At 43.8% G+C, this 25,762-nt stretch overlaps 1 protein-coding gene and 1 long non-coding RNA gene across 2 annotated transcripts in view; one reads left to right on the plus strand and one right to left on the minus strand.

The window, feature by feature from the left end:
- The window catches only part of LOC309564357 (uncharacterized protein), a 1,447,080-nt gene that overhangs the window by 51,622 nt on the left and 1,369,696 nt on the right, over positions 1-25,762 (minus strand). Inside the window, exons 12-15 of the mRNA XM_082268984.1 lie at positions 15,517-15,666; positions 4,822-4,930; positions 4,439-4,540; positions 1,887-3,142 (exon numbers count right to left, since the gene is read on the minus strand). Coding sequence (XP_082125110.1) covers positions 1,887-3,142; positions 4,439-4,540; positions 4,822-4,930; positions 15,517-15,666 — 1,617 coding nt within the window. The remainder of the gene's footprint in view (positions 1-1,886; positions 3,143-4,438; positions 4,541-4,821; positions 4,931-15,516; positions 15,667-25,762) is intronic.
- On the plus strand, positions 564-1,861 carry LOC309563026. Its single transcript, XR_014225687.1, has 3 exons — positions 564-733; positions 1,245-1,400; positions 1,711-1,861. It is a non-coding gene; the product is annotated as an uncharacterized lncRNA (long non-coding RNA).

Consider the following 25,762-nt stretch of genomic DNA (forward strand, 5'->3'; position numbering starts at 1 on the left):
GTTACGGCGGTTCGCGCGAGCGGCTGCCTGCCGCAGTACATTTAAAGAGGTTAAAGGGGTATTAAATTAAAGGAGTGCAAAGTACAGCACATAGTAAGTACAAAGTGCAGAGGTTAGGGGTGCACTGCATACAGAGTGCAGAATGCAGGGGTGCGCTACACACAAAGTGCAGAGATCAGCCTTCTTCCACACCTGCTTACCTCTGCATCCCCCATCCACATATCACTTTCACCCCTTATCTTCTCTAGTACCTCCCCTCACACTGCCTCTCTCACTTGCAGGGAGATCATCCAGTGGGGGTATCAGCATCTGCACTGCACCCCAGGCACCTTCATCTCCCTTGTCCCCATCCTGCACTCAGTGGGAGCCACTTAGGAGATCTAATCTGTGGAAGCTGTTGGGAGACAAGCTGTCACTTGTAAACACAGAAGCCGGACTTCTGGTTTTACAAGTGATAGTGGTCAATTGGGAGCAGGGGATCTGAGCCAGAGGTGGTCAAACTGAGTTCCACCAAGTTCCAGCTGAAAAAAGCCCTGGTTGCCATAGTGTTTCATGTGGGTGGGTTTAGTTTTGCTACAATGACACTAATACAAGAAAACCAGAGAAGGCAACAGACCTTTTAAATAGTGCAAGAGCAAACTAGACACTCTGTGTACAAGCAAGGTAGGATTGAGAAATAGCAGGGCAACCCAAGCTATTAAATACTTGCAGAGCAAAACAATAAAAGGAATCAGTGGCGGCTGGTGCATATGGGGCACAGGGGCACCGCCTTCCCTATCCATGCGTCCAGCGCCCCGCATGTAGATGAGTTCAATGGAGCTTTTTTTTTTTGTAACCATGTAATTAGAGCCAGAGGCTCTCACAGGCTCAAAAAGAGGGTGGGCTTGGGGCGCAGAGCACTGCGCCCCAAACCCACCCAGTTGTGTGACAATAGCGAATGGAAATTCGCTATTGTCACACGGATCCTCCTCCTGGCCAATCAGGAAGCGTTTCTTGAGACCTATTTCCCGATTAGCCGAAAAAAAGAAGCCATGCCATTGGGCATGGAGGAGGAGGGAGGAGACGCAGAAGACATGTGGGAAGAAGCGGAAGCCGCCATCACCTGCTGCTGCAGATATCCAGTCAGGGTGAGTGAGCGGGGGGTCCTGTCCTGTCTCGCTGTGGTCTGGGGGGGTGTGGTGCGGTCTGTCTGCCGCCCCGCCCCCCCCGGCCCATGGAGCACCAGCCGCCACTGAAAGGAATAGGAACTACTAGCAAGGCAGGAAAGGGAGCTGGAAAGACAGGCAAGGGAGATAGTAGAGCGCAAGGCAAGACTGGAAGTCAGCAGGATAGAGTAAGACAGAGAGCTGGGCATAGAAACTGGGAGCCAGCAAAGCAGGGCATGACTGGAAGCCAGCAAGGTAGCGCAAGACAGGACTGAAAGCCAGCAATGTAGGGCAAGACAGGACTGGATGCCAGCAAGGTAGGGCAAAACAGGACTGGAAGCCAGCAAGGTAGGGCCAGACAGGACTGGAAGCCAGCAAGGTAGGGCAAGACAGGACTGGAAGCCAGCAAGGTAGGGCCAGACAGGACTGGAAGCCAGCAAGGTAGGGCCAGACAGGACTGGAAGCCAGCAAGGTAGGGCAAGACAGGAATGGATGCCAGCAAGGTAGGGCAAGACAGGAATGGATGCCAGCAAGGTAGGGCAAGATAGGACTGGAAGCCAGCAAGGTAGGGCAAGACAGGACTGGAAGCCAGCAAGGCACGGCAACACAGGACAGGCAACTGGAAGTGCAGTTGGTTGCCTACAGAGCAAGACGGTAGTGGTTGGGTGACACTATCATTCAAGCTCCACTGAGTACATGTGGTTGCCCATTCAGTACCCATGAGTGCTAAATTTAAGTTACTAAGCTGCTGCCTCTAGGCACAGGAAACTCTTGTCTTTCATGGCAACTGAGATGTGACATAAGGGAGGATTTATGTGAAAACTGTTGTCCACACTCATTACATGAATACGGGTGATCGCCAGTGTGGGCTCTCTCATGTCTACCCAGCGCTGATTTGCTGGTAAAGCTTCTCCCACACGCTGAACACGAATAGGGGCGATCCCCAGAGTGGACTCTCTCGTGTATTACCAAATCGGATTTATTGTTAAAGCCTCGATCACACGCTGAACAGAAATATGGACAATCACCAGTGTGGAGTCTCTCGTGCCTAGCTAGAGCAGCTCTACTGGTATACTCTCTCCTGCACTCCGAACACGAGAATGGGCGATTGCTGCTGTGAATCTTCTGGTGCTCATTCAGATGGGACTTTCTTTTAAAACCTCTCCCGCATTCGGGACATTGATACGGTTTAATGCCCGTGTGGCCTCTCTGGTGCTGGACTAGATTGGCCCGGTAAGAAAAACACTTCCCACATTCAGGACACGAAAACGGCTTCTCCCCCGTGTGGCTTCTCTGATGTCTTATAAGATCTGACTTTGAACCGAAGCACTTGCCACACTCAGAACATGAAAAAGGCTTCTCCCCCGTGTGAGTCTTCTGATGGGAAACAAGTTGTCCTTTCTGGGTAAAACATTTCCCGCACTCGGAACAGGAGAATGGCTTTTCTGGCCTGTGAGTTCGTTCGTGGATGTCGAGAACCGACTTCTGTCTAAAACATTTTCCGCACACAGAACACGCATACGGCCGTTCTCCTGTGTGAACTCGTTTATGTATGGTGAGGTTTCTTCTCCAGGAAAAACACTTTCCACATTCAGAACAGGAATAGGACTTCTCCCCCGTGTGAATTTTTTCATGTGCGATGAGATGTGATTTCCAAGGAAAACACTTCCCACACTTTAAACATGAAAAAGGTTTCTCCCTTGTGTGAGACTTCTGGTATGTGATACGTTCTGCTCTCTCCGTGAGACATTCAGCACATGGAAACGAGTCACATCCTGCATGGGCTGTCTGATGGGTGACGGGAGGTGAGCGATCGTGAAAACTCCCCCTTTGTGTAGAAGGATCAGACGATACATCTGAACTGTGAAGTACAGGATCAATATCCGAAGTAATAGGGTTTTCTTTTGAGGAACAGGATGTGATGTCATCATCTTCTATTTCACAATACGTAGAGATAATCGGACATTTCTCTGAGTTGTTCTTGCTGTGTCGGCCATCTGAAGGAAACAAGAAAAAGAATGTAAGAAGAATTTTTGTTTGAATACATAGAAAATTGCTTGCATCAGAAATCATTTTCTCCTCATAGAAGTTAAAGTGTTACTAAACCCACAACAGCAAAATCAGTCTGTATATGCAATAAAGCATGCTTGTTATACTCACTGTGGAACCTACGGAGTTTATCCTCTGCATTGTGTAAAAAGGGCTGTTTGATTCTGTCTTCTCTCATCTGCCCCTTCTTGCATTGTCCCCAAAACATGTCCGGATAAGGCAAAATTAGTGGAGTCCGCTTGCACATGCCCAGTTTGGTGTGTATTGCTAGAGAGTTTTTTTTTTTCTTGGGAGAGTGCATGTGATCAGCACAGGGCCAATCAGCACTGTCCAGACAGAGGGTCTGGGGTTCTGCAGCCTCATAGGACAGTCAGTACAGTATGAACATTCCTCCTACAAGCTTTAACTAGGCACTAATAGAAGTCACAAGACTGCTACAGTATATACTGATGATGAGAAAATGTATTTAGGCACAGGGCCAATCAGCACTGTCCAGACAGAGGGTCAGGGGTCCTGCAGCCTCATAGGACAGCCAGTACAGAATACATTCCTCCTACAAGCTTTAACTAGGTACTAATAGAAGTCACAAGACTGCTACAGTATATACTGATGATGAGAAAAGGTATTTAGGAACAGGGCCAATCAGTACTGTCCAGACAGAGGGTCAGGGGTCATGCAGCCTCATAGGACGATCAGAGGAGAATTAAAGCTCCTCCTACAAGCTTTAACCAGACACTAATAAAAATCACAAGACTGCTATATACTGCTGATGAGAAAAGGTTTATAGCAGTTTATATTTACTAACATGATTGCATTTCCATGTTCTGTGTACTGTGGGAGACCAGACATAGTGAGTGCAGGCTCCTCGGTTTAGTAACACTTTAATGCGAATACATCTAAAGAGGAGGACAAAGAGATCAAAAGCACCTAAAAGTAAACCAACTACTTTGTAAGGAGAACATGCCAACCTGCTGGCATACCTAACCATCAACATAGAATGACTTGATAGGAGGAGGAGAACCGGAGTCTAATAGAGGCTGATGGCTCATGACTCCAACACTGGGCACATACTGTCCCCCCATTACTGTCTATTGACAGAGGAGGGGGGGGGAGAAGAGATTGTTGTAGGGACTGAACAAGGAGAATCTGGGACTCTTTTCTGGACTGAGACTGCATGCACACCCGAGGGACGAAACGCGTTTGGGGCCAAAGTAGCTTTTCTAAATTTAGTGTTTAATACTCACCTATGCTGATATATTGAGGGATTTCCTGCTCTTCATTCTTTTTAATTAGTACTTGTAGTTCCTCCTCTTCACTTTTGACCTCTGTCTGAGTGGCTCTGGTGTCTGTGAATAAAGATGAGAGTGAAGCCCCCTGTACTGAGATGTATGAGAGACCCCAGAGAGTGTGTGTGGGGGGAGACTGGTCACGTCTCTTGGCTGGTAACACACAATGATATGATATGAAGAGCAGAGCCGGAGTCTAATAGAGGCTGATGGCTCCTGACTCCCCCACTGGGCACATACTGTCCCCCCCATTACTGTCTACTGACAGAGGAGGGGGGAGAGGAAGAGATTGAACAAGGAGAATCTGGGACTCTTCTCTGGATTTACCGTTTATTACTCACCTGTGCTGATCTCTGGAGGAATTTCCTCCCTGCATGTCTCATCTTCCTTCATATATGGCCCTACTGATTCTTCTTTAACTTCAACCTTAATATCAATTAGATCTTCACCCTGAATAATACAAAAATGTATAATAGCATTTAATCAAGGCTTTGGAAAAATATGTTTATATATATATATATATATATATATATATATATATATATATACTCTGTATATATACAGTCAGGTCCATAAATATTGGGATACTGTATGTGTGTCAAAAGCAACAATCAAGAGAAGACTTCACCAGAGTGAATACAGAGGTTTCACCACAAGATGTAAACCATTGGTGAGCCTCCAAAACAAGAAGGCCAGATTAGAGTTTGCCAAACAACATCTAAAAAAGCCTTCACAGTTCTGGAACAACATCCTATGGACAGATGAGACCAAGATCAACTTGTACCAGAGTGATGGGAAGAGAAGAGTATGGAGAAGGAAAGGAACTGCTCATGATCCAAAGCATACCACCTCATCAGTGAAGCATGGTGGTGGTAGTGTCATGGCGTGGGCATTGTTGTGCGTTTTGGTATAAAATTTGACTATTTTTAATTTATTACTAAAAGGCGGTGTCTGAACTATCAATAGAATTATGACGCAGTGCCTCCAGCCGATTACGGCAAATAATTTAATATCTAAGAAAAAAAAACCCAATTAATTTTGTTCAGACACTCATAGTATACCACGCAATTTTCCCAAGTTCTTTTTTTTATATCAGTTAATTTCTTTATAAAAGCATATACCAATCTTAGTGAAGCAGTCTACAGTAGGGAATATATATATATAAGAATATTTATTCGCAAGACATATTTTCACCATAAATGATCATACTTGAGTGACACAAAGAGATAACCTTACATAAAATACCAACTTAAAACGATAAATGCAATGTGATATTTAGCTAAACGATGAAGTAAAATAAAACAAGATTATGTTTTTCCCAGGTGTAGTATGAACCATACATTAATATTCTATATAATCAGACCACAATAGTCTGCGAATCACATGGCCGAAAGTCATTCCACTGCAGATGAAGTGAGAATAAGCCATGCAAAACGGAAGACGTAAAATTGCAAATAATGCGCTTAATCTGATATTAAAAAATGTTATAAAAACAAAAATCATCTCTTTAGAGAAAAATCTACATATGGGTTATACGGCTGGGATTGTACTTTCGTTACCCTTTAAATAGGAAATGTAAAACATTTAAGGAAGTACATAAACAATATTGAATAATAATCAAATAACAGCAAGGCATAATTACCATATTTAAAATGGCCGCTTAGCTTAGAATAGTAGTTACCAGGTTCCTTTTAAGATGGCTGCATTTCCAAGATGGTGGCCAATTAGGGAGGAGCTTCTTTTGGCGTCCCTCAAAGGTTCAGATACAGGGTGGACCAAGATGGCGTCTGTGTAGATGAGTCTATGCATGGCTGTTAGTAGTGTGTATGTTGTAAGTGTGATGTGTCTTGTGTCTTGTGTGTGTCTGTTGTGTTGTGTCCTATTACATCTCTGGTTTCTTTTTATTTTGTGTTGAACAAAAGGGCAGTAAAAATTATCATAAGCCAAACCCAGTGGGAGGAACATTATTCCTATTGGTTGGAACATCTTATTCATTAACTGGTGATGTCATAGGGTGACACCTCTTGGTTAACCAGTATATTAAAATTAATTAAAGATTTCTCCATTTAAGACTATTATAAAAAACATAAATGTAATCATGCTCTCATCTATGACGTCCATTTAATCCACCAGGTATCTGAATAAAGATTAATCTGGATACCACCATTCTCATATTTAATATCTCTTATGTAATATATATATATTGGATTTTACTCTTTAACCCAAGACTTCAATTAGTAGCAGTAAGAATTATATCGAAAAATATACGGTTATATATATATATTGATACACAAAAGCTTGTATATGTAACTTGTCCTATACATGGTTACTTCTGATCAGAATATTATCCATTTAGGCATTATTATGTTAACAACAGTACATTCATGATATGGGGACTGGATTATAAAATATGGGCGAAATTTCTGACCCTTTGACACTACTATATGATAGAATATAATGTACTTCTCAGTAGGAGGTTGTCATAACATCATAGTTCCATAACACCTTTTGTATATGATGGGGCAAAGATATCAATTTATGATTTTCTGAAATTCATTTTGAGATTTGCAGTTCTCATCAATCTAAGTGACAATGTTTATGTGACTCCGTGTAGATTTCAACAACTTTATCCCCCTGTTTGTGTTTAGGTAAATAAATGACAGATTCTAGTCTTTGTCCAAACAGTTTTGTTTGTCCTCTCATGATTTAGACAATGGCTTATTTGCTGGTAGGTGATTGAAAACAGGTGTTATCCCGAAATTGAGTTTCGCCCATTGTGTGATAAATGTCTCATGGCCGAACAAAGTTTTATGATCTTTCTGGTTTCTCTTATTCAAAGTTTAACCAACACAATTTCCTTTCGGGGGTAGATGACACAGCTTCTCATCTCAACGTACAGGCAAACAAAACCATCTCAAACAATGGACGCAATGTGTGTTTCAAACTGAAAGAGTTTTGACTCAATATGTAGCAAGGTCAATGGGGGCCTCAAAGTTCACAATTCTTGACCTGTAATAATAAAAATTGTATTTCTATTTCGCACTGAAAGTTTAACAAATCCCCCCTCCTTGGAAAAAGTGTGAAAAATGCCGTAGCCATTTGAAACATTTTTCCAAGGCAGACTCTTGAAGAAATAGGGCTTAAATCGGACTTTGACAGCTTTGTAGATAGGTATGGAATAGTTGAATGGGGTGTAGACACCTGCAAGTAGGTGTAGTGACTTCAGTAAACAAGCATGGTGACTCCGAGTGAGGTGTGGATCCAAGGGTTATCATCTGTTGGCCAGTGGAATGTGGATTTCTCCGGGCACTTTTGCCTTTGGCTGTCTTGACGGGTTCGTCTTGGTAGACCGGCCATCAGGGGTATCCCGGGGTCCTTCACACTGTACCCCCCTTTGGGTGTCTCAGACACATCAGACTCTCGGTTTCCTGCTTACTTCCTGGATCTCTTAGTCCTATAAAGGAAAATGGATTCCATGAGAAAATGATACATACAGTTTTCAGCCATAACTTTTAGTTGGGATTTCAATGTAAGGTTAGTATCCTGAGCTTCCTCAGAGTCCTCCTTTTATTCCATCGTGTGATCAGCCTTTTATCTGACCACCATGGACGGTGAGACTATATATGCAACCTTTCCCAGGGGAGACTGACTTCTGGGGCTCATTAACATGGGGACGTATTCATCACCATGGATACCACACATTGAACAATTGAACAGTGATATACTATTTTGTTAGAATTTACCTTCTACTTGGGAGGAAAAAAAAATATAATATCCCCCCTTTGGGGCATCAATGCAATTCATGGTAGGCAACAAAACTACCTGACATTGAGGATTCTTCTTGGTTACCGTAATACCACCTTTAACCTCTTGACTTCATTACGTCATTAGGGTTTGATCCTCCTTGTATCACCGCCATTGGCGATTTTTCGAAATGTGCCCGCTTTGAGCGACCTGTTTGAGTCAGAGGGATGAAGTGACCACTGAAAAATAGGAGAGTAGTTATTATCTAACAACCAAGATCCCCCTGACAGGGATTTTCAGGATCCTCAATACTGTGACGTGGGGATAAAATGGTGTTAGAACCTCTGTCTCCTATGCATCCATTCAGTGTGTCCCTCTGATCCCTTGCTATTTGGGCATTTAAGGATTTTGTGGCCTTTGGCTGGCCACAAGATTTGTTCCTAAAGAGGAATTATTTTAGTTCGGGCTACAGTGCCCTGAGTGAACCAAGTGATCATCCGATCCACCTTGGCATCTATTCTGCTGAAAAATCTTTTCAGAAATAGAATTATTGGCTTTTTTTTTTTTTTTTTATTTGGCTCCGCTTCCTGCGGTGCCTATGTCTCTCGGGTACAGACAGATGGGACAGATCCCCATCAGAACCATTTGCTCGGTTCTGGCGGGGTCTGGGCCTTAATGTCTGTTCATCTTCCCGAGGATTTTGGGGAGCCCTAAGATGGGGCAAATCCCTATTTATTTGTGGGGTCCCCCTCTCTTGTTGAGGATTTTTGGCATAGCGAGGATTTCCATTCTCAAGGGTGAATTGGGCTCTTTGGGGATACTCCCTGGAGATTCTTTTAACCCTTGGGCCCTGTCCCCTTGGAAGGAAATCCTAAAATGGCCTCTGTTCCCCCCTCCTTATTTGTGGGGTGTCCGGTGTCCTCCTTGAGGTATCCGGTATAAAATCTGGCTCCTTTTTATTTATTTATTTATTATTATTATTTTTTTTTTAGTGTTAAGGTTGAGGAGAAAGGTGTGTTTCTGCCACAATTTTGGTGACAGGCTCACGCCTTTCTTAGGTTCACTGGTCTGTTGGATAGAGTGCAAATTGTCGCTCTCTTTTGCCAACCATTCCAGTGAACATCCCAACTTGTAGTCCCTGGCCAAACTTATTTTTATGTACCTGGCCGATGCCTCAAAGCACAGGGTTTTAAATTCTGGATAGTTGTACTCAGGCTCCTCCATTGAAGGGTGTTAGGCACTTTTGAGTACAGTACAGCAAAAATTCAGTGGGCTTTGGTGCTGTGTACCTTTTAAATTATATATAGCAGCTCTAGCAGCGTTAAGGATTTTTTTTTTTTATGTGTGGGCCGACTTTTAAATTACATCCTTGAAGCACAACCCAGATAGGCTGTTTTCATAGGCCTCAAAATGATTAGTAATATCTAAGGACCCTGTCTTAATAAAAATCGGGACAGTACTCTTTTAAAACAAACTTTTTAAATTCTGGAGGTGTATGGTATCTTTTTAGGGGTGCTAGTCTTTTTGCGGTGACCTGATATGACTCATACCTAGTTATGTATGGCTGCCCAATTTCTGCCCTCCTATCTTAGGAATATGGCTGGGGTAGGACGTGGACTCTTTGCCTGACTCTCCCCCCCTTGTCTGGGTCATAACCATCAGACTGGGAGTCATATCTGGGTCTAATTAATTACTTCATTTTATTTATAATGCAGGACTGATAAGCAGTACCCTTTTGTATGGACACCATAACCTTTTTGAACTTTCCTATTTATTTATTTATGAATTCCTGTCCTTACTGGAACTGTTACATTTTTATTTTTATTTATTTATTTTTTTTTTTTTAAATTTTCCACTGCTGGTTACTCTGCAACTTAATTTTCAACTGCTGGTTACTTGGCAACTTCCACTAATAAAAAAAAAACATTTTTCCTTGCTCAAAACTTCCTACTTATTGCATTAATCGTTTACATTGCTCTTTCAAATGGTTGCTTATATTACAGCTTTCTGAATACAACTTCTGCCACAGTTCTACTTTTTCCTGCAGTTTCGTGCTACATTCTCTTAACCTATGTGTCCCAATAGAGGTCACTTTCACCTGCTCAAGGAGGTTCCTTATCTCACTTCTTATTATTTGGAGTGGAGATTAGAACTTTACTAAATTCCTTTTTGCTGAGCCTTATGGTGCAGTTCCTCACAGAGATACAGTAAGATTGGCCATGATTCTAAAAGTATGTGATCACGCTTCCTGACGTCTTTGGGGTTAGAGAAGCTTTCGGTGAGTTCATACATCAGGTTTTCCCCTACCCACGTCTGGTGCCCATTTTTGGCCCGACTTTTTCTGAGGATTTTGGTATGACTCCAACTAGCCTATACATACACCACCATTTTAGACTCAGAGAGGTGTCTCTACATATTCTAGATCTGTGCCGAATCTACTGGGGCTGTGGGATTGACATCTAGCCAGAGTTGGCAGCGTGAACCTTACCTTATGTAGACATTTTAGGGCATTACTATCAATATTCACAATTAAATAATTTAAAAAAAAAATATTAAAAAAAAATTCTATTTTTTTTTTTTGCAAAGTTATTAATTATGTCACCATGATCAAAATTATGATTGGCATATGTAAGAAATTAATGATATCTCAGCAGTGCAACTCCATTTAATATGTTGTGCGTTTTGGTATAAAATTTGACTATTTTTAATTTATTACTAAAAGGCGGTGTCTGAACTATCAATAGAATTATGACGCAGTGCCTCCAGCCGATTACGGCAAATAATTTAATATCTAAGAAAAAAAAACCCAATTAATTTTGTTCAGACACTCATAGTATACCACGCAATTTTCCCAAGTTCTTTTTTTTATATCAGTTAATTTCTTTATAAAAGCATATACCAATCTTAGTGAAGCAGTCTACAGTAGGGAATATATATATATAAGAATATTTATTCGCAAGACATATTTTCACCATAAATGATCATACTTGAGTGACACAAAGAGATAACCTTACATAAAATACCAACTTAAAACGATAAATGCAATGTGATATTTAGCTAAACGATGAAGTAAAATAAAACAAGATTATGTTTTTCCCAGGTGTAGTATGAACCATACATTAATATTCTATATAATCAGACCACAATAGTCTGCGAATCACATGGCCGAAAGTCATTCCACTGCAGATGAAGTGAGAATAAGCCATGCAAAACGGAAGACGTAAAATTGCAAATAATGCGCTTAATCTGATATTAAAAAATGTTATAAAAACAAAAATCATCTCTTTAGAGAAAAATCTACATATGGGTTATACGGCTGGGATTGTACTTTCGTTACCCTTTAAATAGGAAATGTAAAACATTTAAGGAAGTACATAAACAATATTGAATAATAATCAAATAACAGCAAGGCATAATTACCATATTTAAAATGGCCGCTTAGCTTAGAATAGTAGTTACCAGGTTCCTTTTAAGATGGCTGCATTTCCAAGATGGTGGCCAATTAGGGAGGAGCTTCTTTTGGCGTCCCTCAAAGGTTCAGATACAGGGTGGACCAAGATGGCGTCTGTGTAGATGAGTCTATGCATGGCTGTTAGTAGTGTGTATGTTGTAAGTGTGATGTGTCTTGTGTCTTGTGTGTGTCTGTTGTGTTGTGTCCTATTACATCTCTGGTTTCTTTTTATTTTGTGTTGAACAAAAGGGCAGTAAAAATTATCATAAGCCAAACCCAGTGGGAGGAACATTATTCCTATTGGTTGGAACATCTTATTCATTAACTGGTGATGTCATAGGGTGACACCTCTTGGTTAACCAGTATATTAAAATTAATTAAAGATTTCTCCATTTAAGACTATTATAAAAAACATAAATGTAATCATGCTCTCATCTATGACGTCCATTTAATCCACCAGGTATCTGAATAAAGATTAATCTGGATACCACCATTCTCATATTTAATATCTCTTATGTAATATATATATATTGGATTTTACTCTTTAACCCAAGACTTCAATTAGTAGCAGTAAGAATTATATCGAAAAATATACGGTTATATATATATATTGATACACAAAAGCTTGTATATGTAACTTGTCCTATACATGGTTACTTCTGATCAGAATATTATCCATTTAGGCATTATTATGTTAACAACAGTACATTCATGATATGGGGACTGGATTATAAAATATGGGCGAAATTTCTGACCCTTTGACACTACTATATGATAGAATATAATGTACTTCTCAGTAGGAGGTTGTCATAACATCATAGTTCCATAACACCTTTTGTATATGATGGGGCAAAGATATCAATTTATGATTTTCTGAAATTCATTTTGAGATTTGCAGTTCTCATCAATCTAAGTGACAATGTTTATGTGACTCCGTGTAGATTTCAACAACTTTATCCCCCTGTTTGTGTTTAGGTAAATAAATGACAGATTCTAGTCTTTGTCCAAACAGTTTTGTTTGTCCTCTCATGATTTAGACAATGGCTTATTTGCTGGTAGGTGATTGAAAACAGGTGTTATCCCGAAATTGAGTTTCGCCCATTGTGTGATAAATGTCTCATGGCCGAACAAAGTTTTATGATCTTTCTGGTTTCTCTTATTCAAAGTTTAACCAACACAATTTCCTTTCGGGGGTAGATGACACAGCTTCTCATCTCAACGTACAGGCAAACAAAACCATCTCAAACAATGGACGCAATGTGTGTTTCAAACTGAAAGAGTTTTGACTCAATATGTAGCAAGGTCAATGGGGGCCTCAAAGTTCACAATTCTTGACCTGTAATAATAAAAATTGTATTTCTATTTCGCACTGAAAGTTTAACAGCATGTATGGCTGCCAATGGAACTGGTTCTCTTGTATTTATTGATGATGTGACTGCTGACAAAAGCAGCAGGATGAATTCTGAAGTGTTTTGGGCAATATTATCTGCTCATATTCAGCCAAATGCTTCAGAACTCATTGGACGGCGCTTCACAGTGCAGACGGACAATGACCTGAAGCATACTGCGAAAGCAACCAAAGAGTTTTTTAAGGGAAAGAAGTGGAATGTTATGCAATGGCCAAGTCAATCACCTGACCTGAATCCGATTGAGCATGCATTTCACTTGCTGAAGACAAAACTGAAGGGAAAATGCCCCAAGAACAAGCAGGAACTGAAGACAGTTGCAGTAGAGGCCTGGCAGAGCATCACCAGGGATGAAACCCAGTGTCTGGTGATGTCTATGCGTTCCAGAATTCAGGCTGTAATTGACTGCAAAGGATTTGCAACCAAGTATTAAAAAGTGAAAGTTTGATTTATGATTGTTAATCTGTCCCATTACTTTTGGTCCCTTAAAAAGTAGGAGGCACGTATACAAACTGTTGTAGTTCTTACACCGTTCACCTGATTTGGATATACGTAAATACCCTCAAATTAAAGCTGAAAGTCTGCAGTTAAAGCACATCTTGTTTGTTTCATTTGAAATCCATTGTGGTGGTGTAAAGAGCCAAAAAGATTAGAATTGTGTTGATGTCCCAATATTTATGGACCTGACTGTATATATATATACAGTATATATGCGTTGGGCTTGGCCCCTTAGTTCCAGCGAAGGGAACTCTTAAGGCGTCACCATACTGTTATATTCTCTGTGTTGTGAGAGACACAGGACTCTGATCTGGAACAACGGTTGTTTATTCAGGACTCACTGTACACTCCAACATGCATTACAGGACAGCTCAGTATATCAATGCATCTCTTACATGTCTCTAAGATGGCCACTCTGCCCCTTGACCCTTGTCATCACTCCTGGGTGGAGCCAGTCTTAAAGTGACAGTACATGTGAAACCCTTCAGGTATAACACATACCAAGACATTTTGGACAATTTCATGCTCCCAACTCTGTGGGAACAGTTTGGGGATGGCCCCTTCCTGTTTCAACACGACTGCACACCAGTGCAAAAGCAAGGTCCATCAAGACATGGATGAGTGAGTTTGGGGTGGAGGAACTTGACTGGCCTGCACAGAATCCTGACCTCAACCCGATAGAACACCTTAGGGATGGTCAGAGTGGAGACGGTGAGCCAGGGCTTCTGATTCAACATCAGTGCCTGGCCTCACAAATGTGCTTCTGGAAGAATGGTCAAACATTCCCATAGACACACTCCTAAACCTTGTGGACAGCCTTTCCAGAAGAGTTGAAGCTGTTATACTGCAAAGGGTGGGCCAACTCAATATTGAACCCTACGGACTAAGACTGGGATGCCATTAAAGTTCATGTGCGTGTAAAGCCAATACTTTTGGTAATACAGTGTGTGTGGGTGTATATATATATATATATATATATATATATATACATTATACAGTATATTACAGTCTTTTTATCCAACAAGAATGTGTGCAGTTCAAATAGCATAGATGAAGAATATCAGTCCCATCTACCTGCTCCTCCTGAGGGATCTCCTGATCTTCCTGTGTGGAGTCCCGGGAATACAGAGGACGGGGACATCTCTCTGGGGGATTTCTGTTACTGGATCCATCTGTAGGAAACACACACACTGACTGAATACATTGAGGTTGATTTACTAAAGGCAAATATACTGTGAACTGCAAGTGCAGTTGCTCTAGATCTGAGGGTAAGTTCTGATGATTTCTATCATGCAATCATGTGCAAGCAAAAAGGCTGTTTTTTTTTTCCTTGCATGTGATTGGGTATTCTTTGCAAACTGAAGCTTTACCCCATTACCCAAGCTCTGGAGCAAGTGCACTTGCACTGCACAGTATATTTGGCTTTAGTAAATCAACCCAATTATTTCTATGTCTTTCTATGAGAGGATGTGTGTATCTAGGGGGATCCTGAATACTCTTCTCTCCTTTACAAGAAAAAAAAGTCTCCACTTACCCAGTGATGGGAGGGTCGGCTGGTTCTCCATCATGACGTCCTTGTAGAGATCCTTGTGGCATTCTAAATACTCCCATTCCTACATGGAGAAAAAGACAGGGACATCCTGACACCATATAGCAGTGGTCCTCAACTCCGGTCCTCAGGGCCCACTAACAGGCCAGATTTCCAAGCTAACTGAAATCCATCCCAGGTGATATAATTTGCTGCTCAGTGATTGCAGTACTCTAGTCTTCATCTCCCCAAGGTAATACTTAAAATCTGGCCTGTTAGTGTGCCCTGAGGACTGGAGTTGAGGACCACTGCCGTATTGGAACCTGACACATAAAATGATATGGTCACCATCCAGATACATCCCTTGTCTGTTACTGGATAATGCCCCATATTTCCCAGCACCGCTCACCTCTCCACTCAGCAGCTCAATGATCTCATATGTGACATCCAGAATTCTCTTGACATTGATTTGGTCAGGTATCATGGAGGGACTTGGAGGCTCTATATTGAAGTTGAGTGTCACATGTTCACCAGAGGCCTTCTTCACCACTATGTAATCCTGAGTATTAAAATACATGTACACATATTACCAGATACAGCACTTAACGTACGTGCTCTTGCAACAAAAGAACCTTTACCTATCAATTCAGGTGTCGGGTCTAGCAATAAAAGTAACATAATGTGACATTCCCAGAATCCTTCACGTCTCCCGCCTAGCCTCTTTTTGATGTCAAGTGAACTCACAGAATCCTCCTCACCTCTCTGGTCAGGTCTGTGCTTTATTAATAGAGATAAGAGTGATGTCATGTCACCTCCCAGAATCCTCCTCACCTCTCCGGTCCGGTCTGTGTTTTATAAATAGAGATAAGAGTGATGCCATGTCATCTCCCAGAATCCTCCTCACCTCTCCGGTCCGGTCTGTGTTTTATAAATAGAGATAAGAGTGATGTCATGTGACCTCCCAGAATCCTCCTCACCTCTCCGGTCAGCTCTGTGTTTTATTAATAGAGATAAGAGTGATGTCATGTCACCTCCCAGAATCCTCCTCACCTCTCCGGTCAGCTCTGTGTTTTATTAATAGAGATAAGAGTGATGTCATATAACCTCCTAGAATCCTCCTCACCTCTCCGGTCAGGTCTGTGTTTTAATCATAGATATAAGAGTGATGTCATGTGACCTCCCAGAGTCCCCCTCACCTCTCCGGTCCGGTCTGTGTTTTATTAATAGAGATAAGAGTGATGTCATGTGACCTCCCAGAATCCTCCTCACCTCTCCGGTCCGGTTTGTGTTTTATTAATAGAGATAAGAGTGATGTCATCTAACCTCCTAAAATCCTCATCTCTCCGGTCAGGTCTGTGTTTTATTAATAGAGATAAGAGTGATGTCATGTGACCTCCCAGAATCCTCCATACCTCTCCAATCAGGTTTGTGTTTTAATCATAGATTTAAGAGTAATGTCATGTGACCTCCCAGAATCCTCCTCACCTGTCTGGTCAGTAGGTACATGATCTCCAGGGTGAGGTTTAGGATCCTCTGGGTCGTCTTCTTCCTCTCTTTATCCATATCGTGTGGATCAGTCATGACTGAAGGAACTTACTTTAGTTCACATGGAAGAGCCTTCCAATCAGATTTTCGGCAGGAAATTTTGTAACGATGCAAACAAAAAAAAAAGACTTTTATTATTACAGGTAAACTACTGGTCCTTAATAGCCTTCCAAACACAATCAACTTCTTCTTGAAGCAAGACCTCTCCTTCAGCTCAAAGCTCTAGAGCTCTAGAGCAGTGGTCCTCAACCCTGGTCCTCGGGGCACACTAACAGGCCAGATTTTAAGTATTACCTTGGGGAGATGCAGACTAGAATACTGCAATCACTGAGCAGCAAATGAGATCACCTGCGATGTAATTTAGTTATCTTGCAAACCTGGCCTGTTAGTGGGCCCCGAGGACCGGAGTTGAGGACCACTGCTCTAGAGCCTTTCTCAAACAGGGTTCCATGGAACCCTTGGGTTCCTCCACAGTTTACTAGGGGCTCCTTGAGCAGTGACATGGTGATTTCACACCTGATAGTGACTGCAAAGTTCTGAAGTTGATATCTGTCAGCAGGGCCATCGGAGTGGGTTCAATGGAGTCTCAGAGTGTGTTTGATGGAACTTCTCCTCTCATCTCTCAGGACAATAACCAAAGATCTTTTTAGCTGTCTATAAGTGGAGCATTCTAAAGCCCCGTACACACGTACCGATCGTCGGCGAACGATCGGCCGTCTTTTGTCCCCGGGCTGTCGGTGTCTGTTGAAAAGTGCAAAGACAGCACAAGAATTTTGTCCGCCGACTACAGCCGACTGCAGAAGTGATGTCATGTAATGGTTAACTTTCCCTGTGTTTTTTCTTTTCTGAGCATGCCCAGTCTTGCAAATCTGCGGTCTGTCGGCCGAATTCTGTACTGACTGGCGAACAATCGGCCGCTCTGGTGTCGGCATACAAAAATTTTAATGCTTGCATGACAGATTCTTGTCGGCAGAATGTGCGCTGACGGCTGTCGGAGGCATCATACTAACAAGCCTACAATCGGCAGATCCGTCGTCGGCCGACGCTTTTCGGCCGACGATCGGTACGTGTGCACGGGCCTTTACATCTAATCATTAAAATAAAGGACATTCTTCCCATTGACTACTGATATAAGAAGGGCATGCCTCCACTGACCAGCTGTGGTCCTTTCTGCACTGACCGCCAATGTGAAGTGACCCTTCTCAACTAACCAATAATGTAAGTGGCACATTTCTTTTCTGATTTTCTTATTCTTTATTAGTATATATATCTATTCATGCTGAAGTACATTTTTATTAGCGGTTCCCTGAGACTAGGAAAACTATTTCAAGGGTTCCTCCAAAGGAAAAAGGTTGAGAACAGCTGCTGTAGAGTTAAGCCTCGTACACACACTACGAATTTCCGCCGACCGGTCGTCCGTCTTTTGTCCAGAGTGCGTGTCTGTTGGTTGGAATGTGCTCTAGACTGCACACAAATTTTCCCATACGACAGAATTCTACTTCAGAAGTGATGTCATGTGTTAGATTGTTTTCTTTGTGTTCTTTCATCTCTGAGCATGCCTAGTCTTGCTCATAAGATTTTTCCCCATCGAAATCTGTACTAATGAGACGAAAATCGGACGTGTGTTGACGGAGGACAAAAATTTGAATGCCTGCACACCAGGATTTTGCAGCCGAAAGTCGGAGTCGGCTGTCGAAAGCAGTATACTAACATTCCGAAAATCGGCAGATCGGTCGTCGGACGAAATTTCCCTTCCAAATTTCTTATGGTGTGTACGGGGCTTTACACAACAGCAAACTAACAATAATAAAGACACATCATACAAACAGGAGGTTATATCACACCTGAATACATTGGACTGAACGTGGCACCATGTAATCTCAAACAATGGCAGGAGCGCGGGTCATATTGAAAACCTCAGTAACTAACAACATGACCCCATCATAGGAAGCCAACTACGTTCTTGAGAAGTCTCATGGAGGAAACCATTCAGATGAAGAACATTTTATCGTTTCGTGCCATTGTGGTAAAAAAATCATTCATTAGAAAATGATTTATAGGGCCAGAGGGATCTATCTGTGAAAAACGTACAACTTAAAAGGGATAGTTCTCCTTTACCAAAAAAACTGCCTATGCAGACAAGAGGCATCTGTAGAGTAAAACAAACCGTGCAGCTTTGACCAAAATTGAACAAAGCCCTTGCTATAGTCCATTTATTTACTTACCTAATAAAGCCTCCTGGATAACTCTTAGGCCATTGCTAAGAGCCGTCTGGCTGTCACTGCTCAACTCCACCATCACGGGAGCAAGGACTTTCTTTGATTCCAACCCCGTCACATGCTCTTCCTCCCCCCCTGATGCTTTAGCTCTGAGCTCACTCCTGTGATAGTGGAGATGAGTAGTAACTGCTGGGCCTCTTTTAACAACCTCTACAGATGCCCAGGCAGTTTTTTGATAAAGTGTAAGAATCCCTCGGTCAGGTGGAACGCATGTGGGCGTCATGACGTTTGACGTCACGTGTGACGTCATTCTCGAGCACCACTCAGGGAGTCTATTTCAATCAGCGGTTTGCACAAACAATTTGTTCGTGCAACCGCTCATACCGGAAGCCTTACCCTACAACACTTCTTGTGCCTACCGAGTGACCCCGCACCGCTGCCTTACCTATCTGACTGAAACATCCTCCAGCTACCTCTCTCCTGGAACCCTGTCTGCCACTGATTCATTAGAGATTCCAATACTGATAAGTACCCTAAAGGGGACCCCTCCCTTTCCTACTGCTAGTACCATTACCACATCTTAAAACATCTCATATGTAGCTTGCATTGGATGAAGAGAATACATTCCCTTGTATGTCTGCTTGCTAACCTACTGTATCTAAATACCAACTCCTGAGTAATTAACCCATTGCTGCTTGCTACTCTCATTGTTGCATAAGATTGATCTGCTGTGCTTCTGCTAGCATTTGTGCTTTGTGTGTCCAGAAACGGTTTCCAACCACTGTGATGAGTAAAGAGAGTTAGGTCGGGTGACTTAACATATTCTCTGCAATACTACTGAGTGGTTTTCTGCAGCTGAAGATCCAAACCCCTAATTATAAATAGCAGAGCGTTACATAAAGGTGAAGAAACCCTTTAAATTTGAGCAAGTTGCCTTGTTGAAAAAAGCTTGGCGTCTACAGAGCTCAATAGCTGAAGGTGAACTTTACACCCTGAACTGGGTATGTTGATTGCACATTGTATGTCCAATTATTCCATGATTGTATGAGGGTAACATTAGGGGACACCCCCTATATTTAACTGTAAAAAAAAATGGGGGTGAATTTTAGGGTCCTAGTAGAGATTATACACTGCTATGTATTTAATACACTGCTGCACTTTCTATACACCCCTAATCACTCTAATTATTTCAGTCCCCATATAGCCCAGATTAAGCTAATATTAATAATATCATGATTATATACATTGAACCAACCTACCTGTTTTAGCCTGCACACACACACACACACCCTGCATTGTGAAAGTAAATACACAATGGACAGAGCAAGGGGAAGCTGGCACCTGCGCCCTTCTATCAATTCTACAAAATTCCTGATGAACCACAACAAAATGGCCGCTGCTCAACTTCCTTCCCTTTCCCTTTGTGCTACAAGAAAATGGCCGCTTACACTGCTACGGGTCCTCTTAGGTGCCAATCTGGGCAAAGGTTCTTTCTGCAGCCATTGGCCAGCAGAGGGCGCAGGTCTGCGCTTTCCTTCCCCAGCTGATGTATATTTGTCAGGTTTGTGAATACAGTAAACCCCCGTTATATCGCGGTTCAGTTTTTGCCGTCCCGGTATTTCGCGTTTTATTTTCTCTAAGACCTAATATTATTATTATTATTATTATATTAATTATTAATTAAATATTTTTGTGTTTTCCATTGCTCTTGCTCTCTCTTTCTCAATATCTTTTATGTGTTTAAACGTGTTTCTATTGTTTTAAAAGTGTGTTTAAAGACCTTAAAATGCGTTTAAAAGTATCGTAAAAAAAATATAAAAACACGCCTAGGGTGTATTTAAATAGAGTATTTCTTTTTTGTGGTTTTTCACTTATTGCGGGTGGGTCTGGAACGTAACCCCCGCGATGAAGGGGGTTTACTGTATATAATAAAGGTGGAGCAGAGGAATGTGGGATCTGGCTGTGCACCCCTTCTTATAAATATAGTTTTTTTAAGTGTATTTTTATTTTTTTAAATAAAGTTTTTTATTGAGATTTACAATAGGTATAACCAGTACAAAAAGGTACAAGTATGAAAACAGTAAACAGAATAGAATCAGTCTACAAATGTATACATAAAATAATAATAAGGGGGAGAGGGGAAAAAATACATTAAACATGAATGTAATATGTATAAAGAATACATATTGGGAACAAATACAATAAATGTGATACAAAAGGCCCAGGCAAGGGATGGGAAGCATTCAAGAAAAGGTCACCTCGTGTCCCATCTGACCCCACACCTAGGGTTTCCGCCTCATCCTTTTGAACCCAAACATATTAATTACACAGGTTCTGTGGCTGATTAAGGTGGTAATTAAACTCACATAGTGCCTTATCTGCAGTAAATTAGCCTCGGAACCTGTGTAATTAACATGTTTTTGGTTGAAAATGTAATCTTTATTTTGCATAAAAGATATACAAAAAACAATACTTTTGTCGGGGTACATTCTCCCCTGTACTGCGACGCAGCGCATAAATACACTACATTACATTTCCGGTCATACTAATAAATACATTCAATCACATACATTCATTCTGCGGTATGATGCCTGATGTGTTGTGCGGAGTAAGGATACCCCGTGCCATCACATCATGCATGACGCCGCAATACCCCTAAAGCATGAAACTGAAAAATACGTTATCTATACGTTGCATTCCTTAAACGATATCAAATAATAAACATTTCAAAAAAGCAACAGGTGTGATGGGGGGTGGAAGAGAGGGGTAAGGGGAGGGGAATGAAATCACAGGCCCGAAGCTTTATTGAATGGACAAAGACACACAAGGGAGAGTGGGGGAAGGGGAAATCTTCAGACCTCCTCTTCCTCCATGAGATCCATCAGGTTATAGTCTCTGAGCAGACTGTGAACCAGTCTGCAACAGTCCTCAATGGACATCCTCTCCCGCTGGTGGATAAGGCGCTTTCTGGCGCACCATAAAGCGTCCTTAAAGCAACACAACACCCGCCAGGCGTTGTCAATGTCCTCCTGGGAAAAAGTTCCATGAAAAAGTCCATTCAGCACAGCAAAATGTGTGATGGCAGTCTGTGGAACAAAGTCTCTCAGTTCAGGTTCCAAGGCCCTCAACAGGCTCTGTGCAAATGAGCACTCCCAGAAAACGTGAAAAGACGTTTCCTCATGGATGATACAAAAGGGGCAGTGCCTGTATCTGCACAAGTTTCTGGCATGCATAAATGTCCTGAGTGGCAAACCCCCCTGGACAGCCATCCACGCCAGATCTTTATGCCTGTTGGTGAGTCTCTTTGAAGAAACATTCCTCCAGACCACTTTGCAAGTGGCTGAAGGGAGGCCTGGAACAGTCTCAGCAATGTCCGATGCTCTGATCAACTTGTAGATAGTTTTTGGCTTCCACAAGTCGGGCTTAACTCCATGCAGCCCCAGCTCCTTGATGAACTTGAAAGTGTCCAAGTAGTACCAAGGAGTGTCCCAGTTGTAGGGGATGGAGCTGTCCCATTTGTCCCATCCAAGGGACCTCCAGAGAGGCAGGAGGAAAAAACGGGACATGGAGTTGCCTCCAGAGTCCGAAGTTTTGTCAATCAAAGTTCTGCGGATGCAGTTGCAGGCAAAGAACACCCCCAGTAACGTTGCGATGTCGGGCACGCCCTTACCGCCCTTGAGGGGTTCCTTGAACATGACTGCTCGCTTCACTCTGTCCATCTTGGAGCCCCAGATGAAGTGGAACACCGCCCTGGTGATGGCCTTGCAGGTGTTGACCCGGGGGGGCCAGGCCTGGGCGAGGTACTGCAACACAGGGAGGATCTCGCTGCGGAGTACCAGTGTTTTCCCTTCGATGGTGAGTTCTCTGAGGCTCCATAGTCCAAACTTTTGTCTCATCTTGGACAGTCTCTCCTCCCAAGACTTCAGGGCTGCGCCCTCAGCTCCAAACCAAACTCCAAGAATTTTGATGAAGTCCGCCTTGATGCTGAAAGGGATGGATGCAGAAGAAGGCAGGAACCACTTTCCGAAGAGCATGATCTCTGACTTCCCGCAGTTGACTTTTGCCCCTGAAGCTTTGCCGAAGTCCTCACAGGTCTGGACGAGCGAGTCGATGGAGCGCTGATCAGCACAGAACACCGTTACGTCGTCCATGTAGAGTGAGCACTTGACAACCCTTCTGTCCGGTCCCGGTGCGGTGATCCCTCTGATCTCTGGGTTCTGTCGGATGCATTCGGCAAAGAGCTCTATACAGCAAACAAAAAGCAGAGGTGAGAGAGGGCAGCCTTGTCTGACCCCAGAGAGAACAGGGAAAGGGTCAGTTTTCCAGCCATTCACCAACACCGTACTACAAATGTCATTATACATCACATTCACATACGAACAAAACATGTCCCCAAGACCAAACCTGCGCAGAGCTCTGCACATAAACTCATGGGAGACACGGTCAAAGGCCTTTTCCTGGTCAAGACTGACCAGGGCCGCGTGCACACGGCGGCCTCGAATGTACTGGACCGTGTCCCGGACAAGCGCAAGGCTGTCCGCAATCCTGCGACCAGGAATGCCGCAAGTCTGATCCGGGTGGATGATCTGTCCGATGACAGATTTCAGCCTGTTGGCCAGAACCTTGGCGAGGATTTTGTAGTCCACGTTCAAGAGAGAGATGGGACGCCAATTTTTCAGATCCCCTCTCTCCCCCTTACGCTTATACAAAATCGTGATCATCCCCTCCCTCAGCGACGGAGGCATTGTGCCCTCCACCACCATCTCCTCGTACAGCTTGAGCAGGTCCGGGCCAACGAGATCCCACAGCGCTACATAGAGCTCCGCTGGGAGACCGTCGCAGCCCGGGGTCCTGCCTTGCCTAAAGGATCTGACGGCAGAGTGCAGTTCCTCCAGCGCCAAGGGGGCGTTGATTGCCGACATACCTGCAGGATCAATTTGGTTAGTGATACCTGACAAGAACCTGTCGGCCTCAGCCGTATCTGTTTCTTTTGGGGAGTAGAGGTTGGTGTAGTAGTCGCTGACCACTTGCATCACGGCCTCCTTCCCCTTCTGGAGTGTTCCTGTCTCGTCCCGCAGCTCAGACAAGGGAGTGTGTCCTGAGTGAAGTTTCCTGAAAAAGAAAGAGTTACATTTCTCACCTTTCTCAAGATTCTCCACCTTGGAACGGAAGACGAGGTGCCTGGATTCTTCCTCGAAGTGTCCTTTCAGGCTCTTCTTGGTGTCCTCCAGGTCCTGCCTAACGTCCCAGCCGCAGTGGTGAAGGTCCTGCAGGGACTGCATCTGGCGTTGCAGTCTCCTGAGTTCCCTCTTCCTGGCACACGCTTGCTGGCGTCCCCTTGCCTGAAAGAAGCTGCGTAGCTTGACTTTCACAAACTCCCAGTAGTCGCTTACCTTTCTGAAGAACCTCTTGTCCTCCTTCCAGGTAATGTAGGCCTCCCTGAGTTCCTCCAGCAGTTCCTCATTTTCCAGCAGGGTGCCATTCAACTTCCAGGAGCCCGGACCGGGGGCAAAGCCCTCGCCCAGGTCACCCCGAAAGTGAATGGCCCTGCGGTCAGAGAAAAAGCAGGGGACCATGGAGAACCCGCGATGTCTGACTGTCTTGGAGGTGAGCACGAAGTCTATCCTAGAACGCACAGATCCATCAGGACGGCACCACGAATAGTTCACGGAACCTTTCCCTATGGATCCCATGGCGTCCTTCAAGGAAGCCTCTGCAATCATCTCCTTGAGCAGCCTAGACGTGGTGTCGAGCTTTGCATACATGCTGGAGCTGCGCCCATCCTCCTCAATCGGACAGTTAAAATCACCGCCGATTACTACTGCCCTGGTGGTGACGAGTTGGGTCCGCAGGGTCTGGAAAAGCTCCAGTCGCTCATTCTTATCTGGGGAGGCGTACACGTTGATGAGCCTAACTGGCTCTCCCGCCCACGAGCCGTCTACGACCAAAAGACGGCCGCAGACGAGCTCCTGGACAGAGTCAAGCGTGAAACGACTACCCCTGACAAGAATGGCTACCCCCGCAGACTTACAATCGACACCCCCAGACCAGTAGGAGGGACCATGGGTCCACTGGGAGGACAGATGAGTGTACCTCCTCGAGAAGGGTAGGGCACACTCCTGGAGCATGTAGACATCACTCTGCTGAGTGGAAAGAAAAGTCAGCGCCACCTGTCTTCTAGACGCATCCCTGATGCTCCTATCATTAATGGAAAAGATGGAGATCTCTGCCATCATGTAAAGGAGATAAAGGGGCTAGTTAGCAGGTGGGCCGAACTTACCTCCCCTGGGGGGGTGTGGTTCCTCCACTGCCTCTTGTGCCTGTCCGGTGTCCTGGTTCAGGCCGTTCTCCTCGAGGATGCTGTCCATCAGGTCCTGGGTGAGGTCAGTCCCTGGGGGAGCCAGATCCTTACCATCCTGCATTCCTCCTTCGTCTTCCCCCGCAGACTCGAGGTCCTCGAGGTCTTCCACCACTGGGTCCAGTCCAGCGATGTCATGTTGCTGTGCCACTGTGGGCCGCTTGGTGGGTTCATCAGTTGTTGGACTATCTAGGTTCCGTTTTCGGCCTTTGCTGGTGGGGGTGGGGGTGGCGGTGAGCAGGGTGGGGAATTCCTCCATGGAGGACAGGGCGGGGGGGGGGGGCTGGGAGGGGGGGGAGGCAGGGGCAGGTGTGGTCACCTCCGACTCAGGGGGGGGGGTGGGGAGGGATGGGTCGGAGGAGGTGGTAGGGGCCTGGGGAGGGGGGGACTCACCAGTGGCTTTCCGGGGTTCCTTCGCAGTCTTTTCCCCTGGCTTCTTTTTCCCAGCGCTGTCTGGAGCTTTGCCCTTGATCAGGGCTCCAGCGTAGGACCCTGTGTAATTAACATGTGTTCAGGTTTAAAGGGATTAAGTG

Source organism: Pelophylax lessonae (genome assembly GCF_965119305.1).
Source record: "Pelophylax lessonae genome assembly, chromosome: 9".
Lineage (NCBI taxonomy): Eukaryota > Metazoa > Chordata > Amphibia > Anura > Ranidae > Pelophylax > Pelophylax lessonae.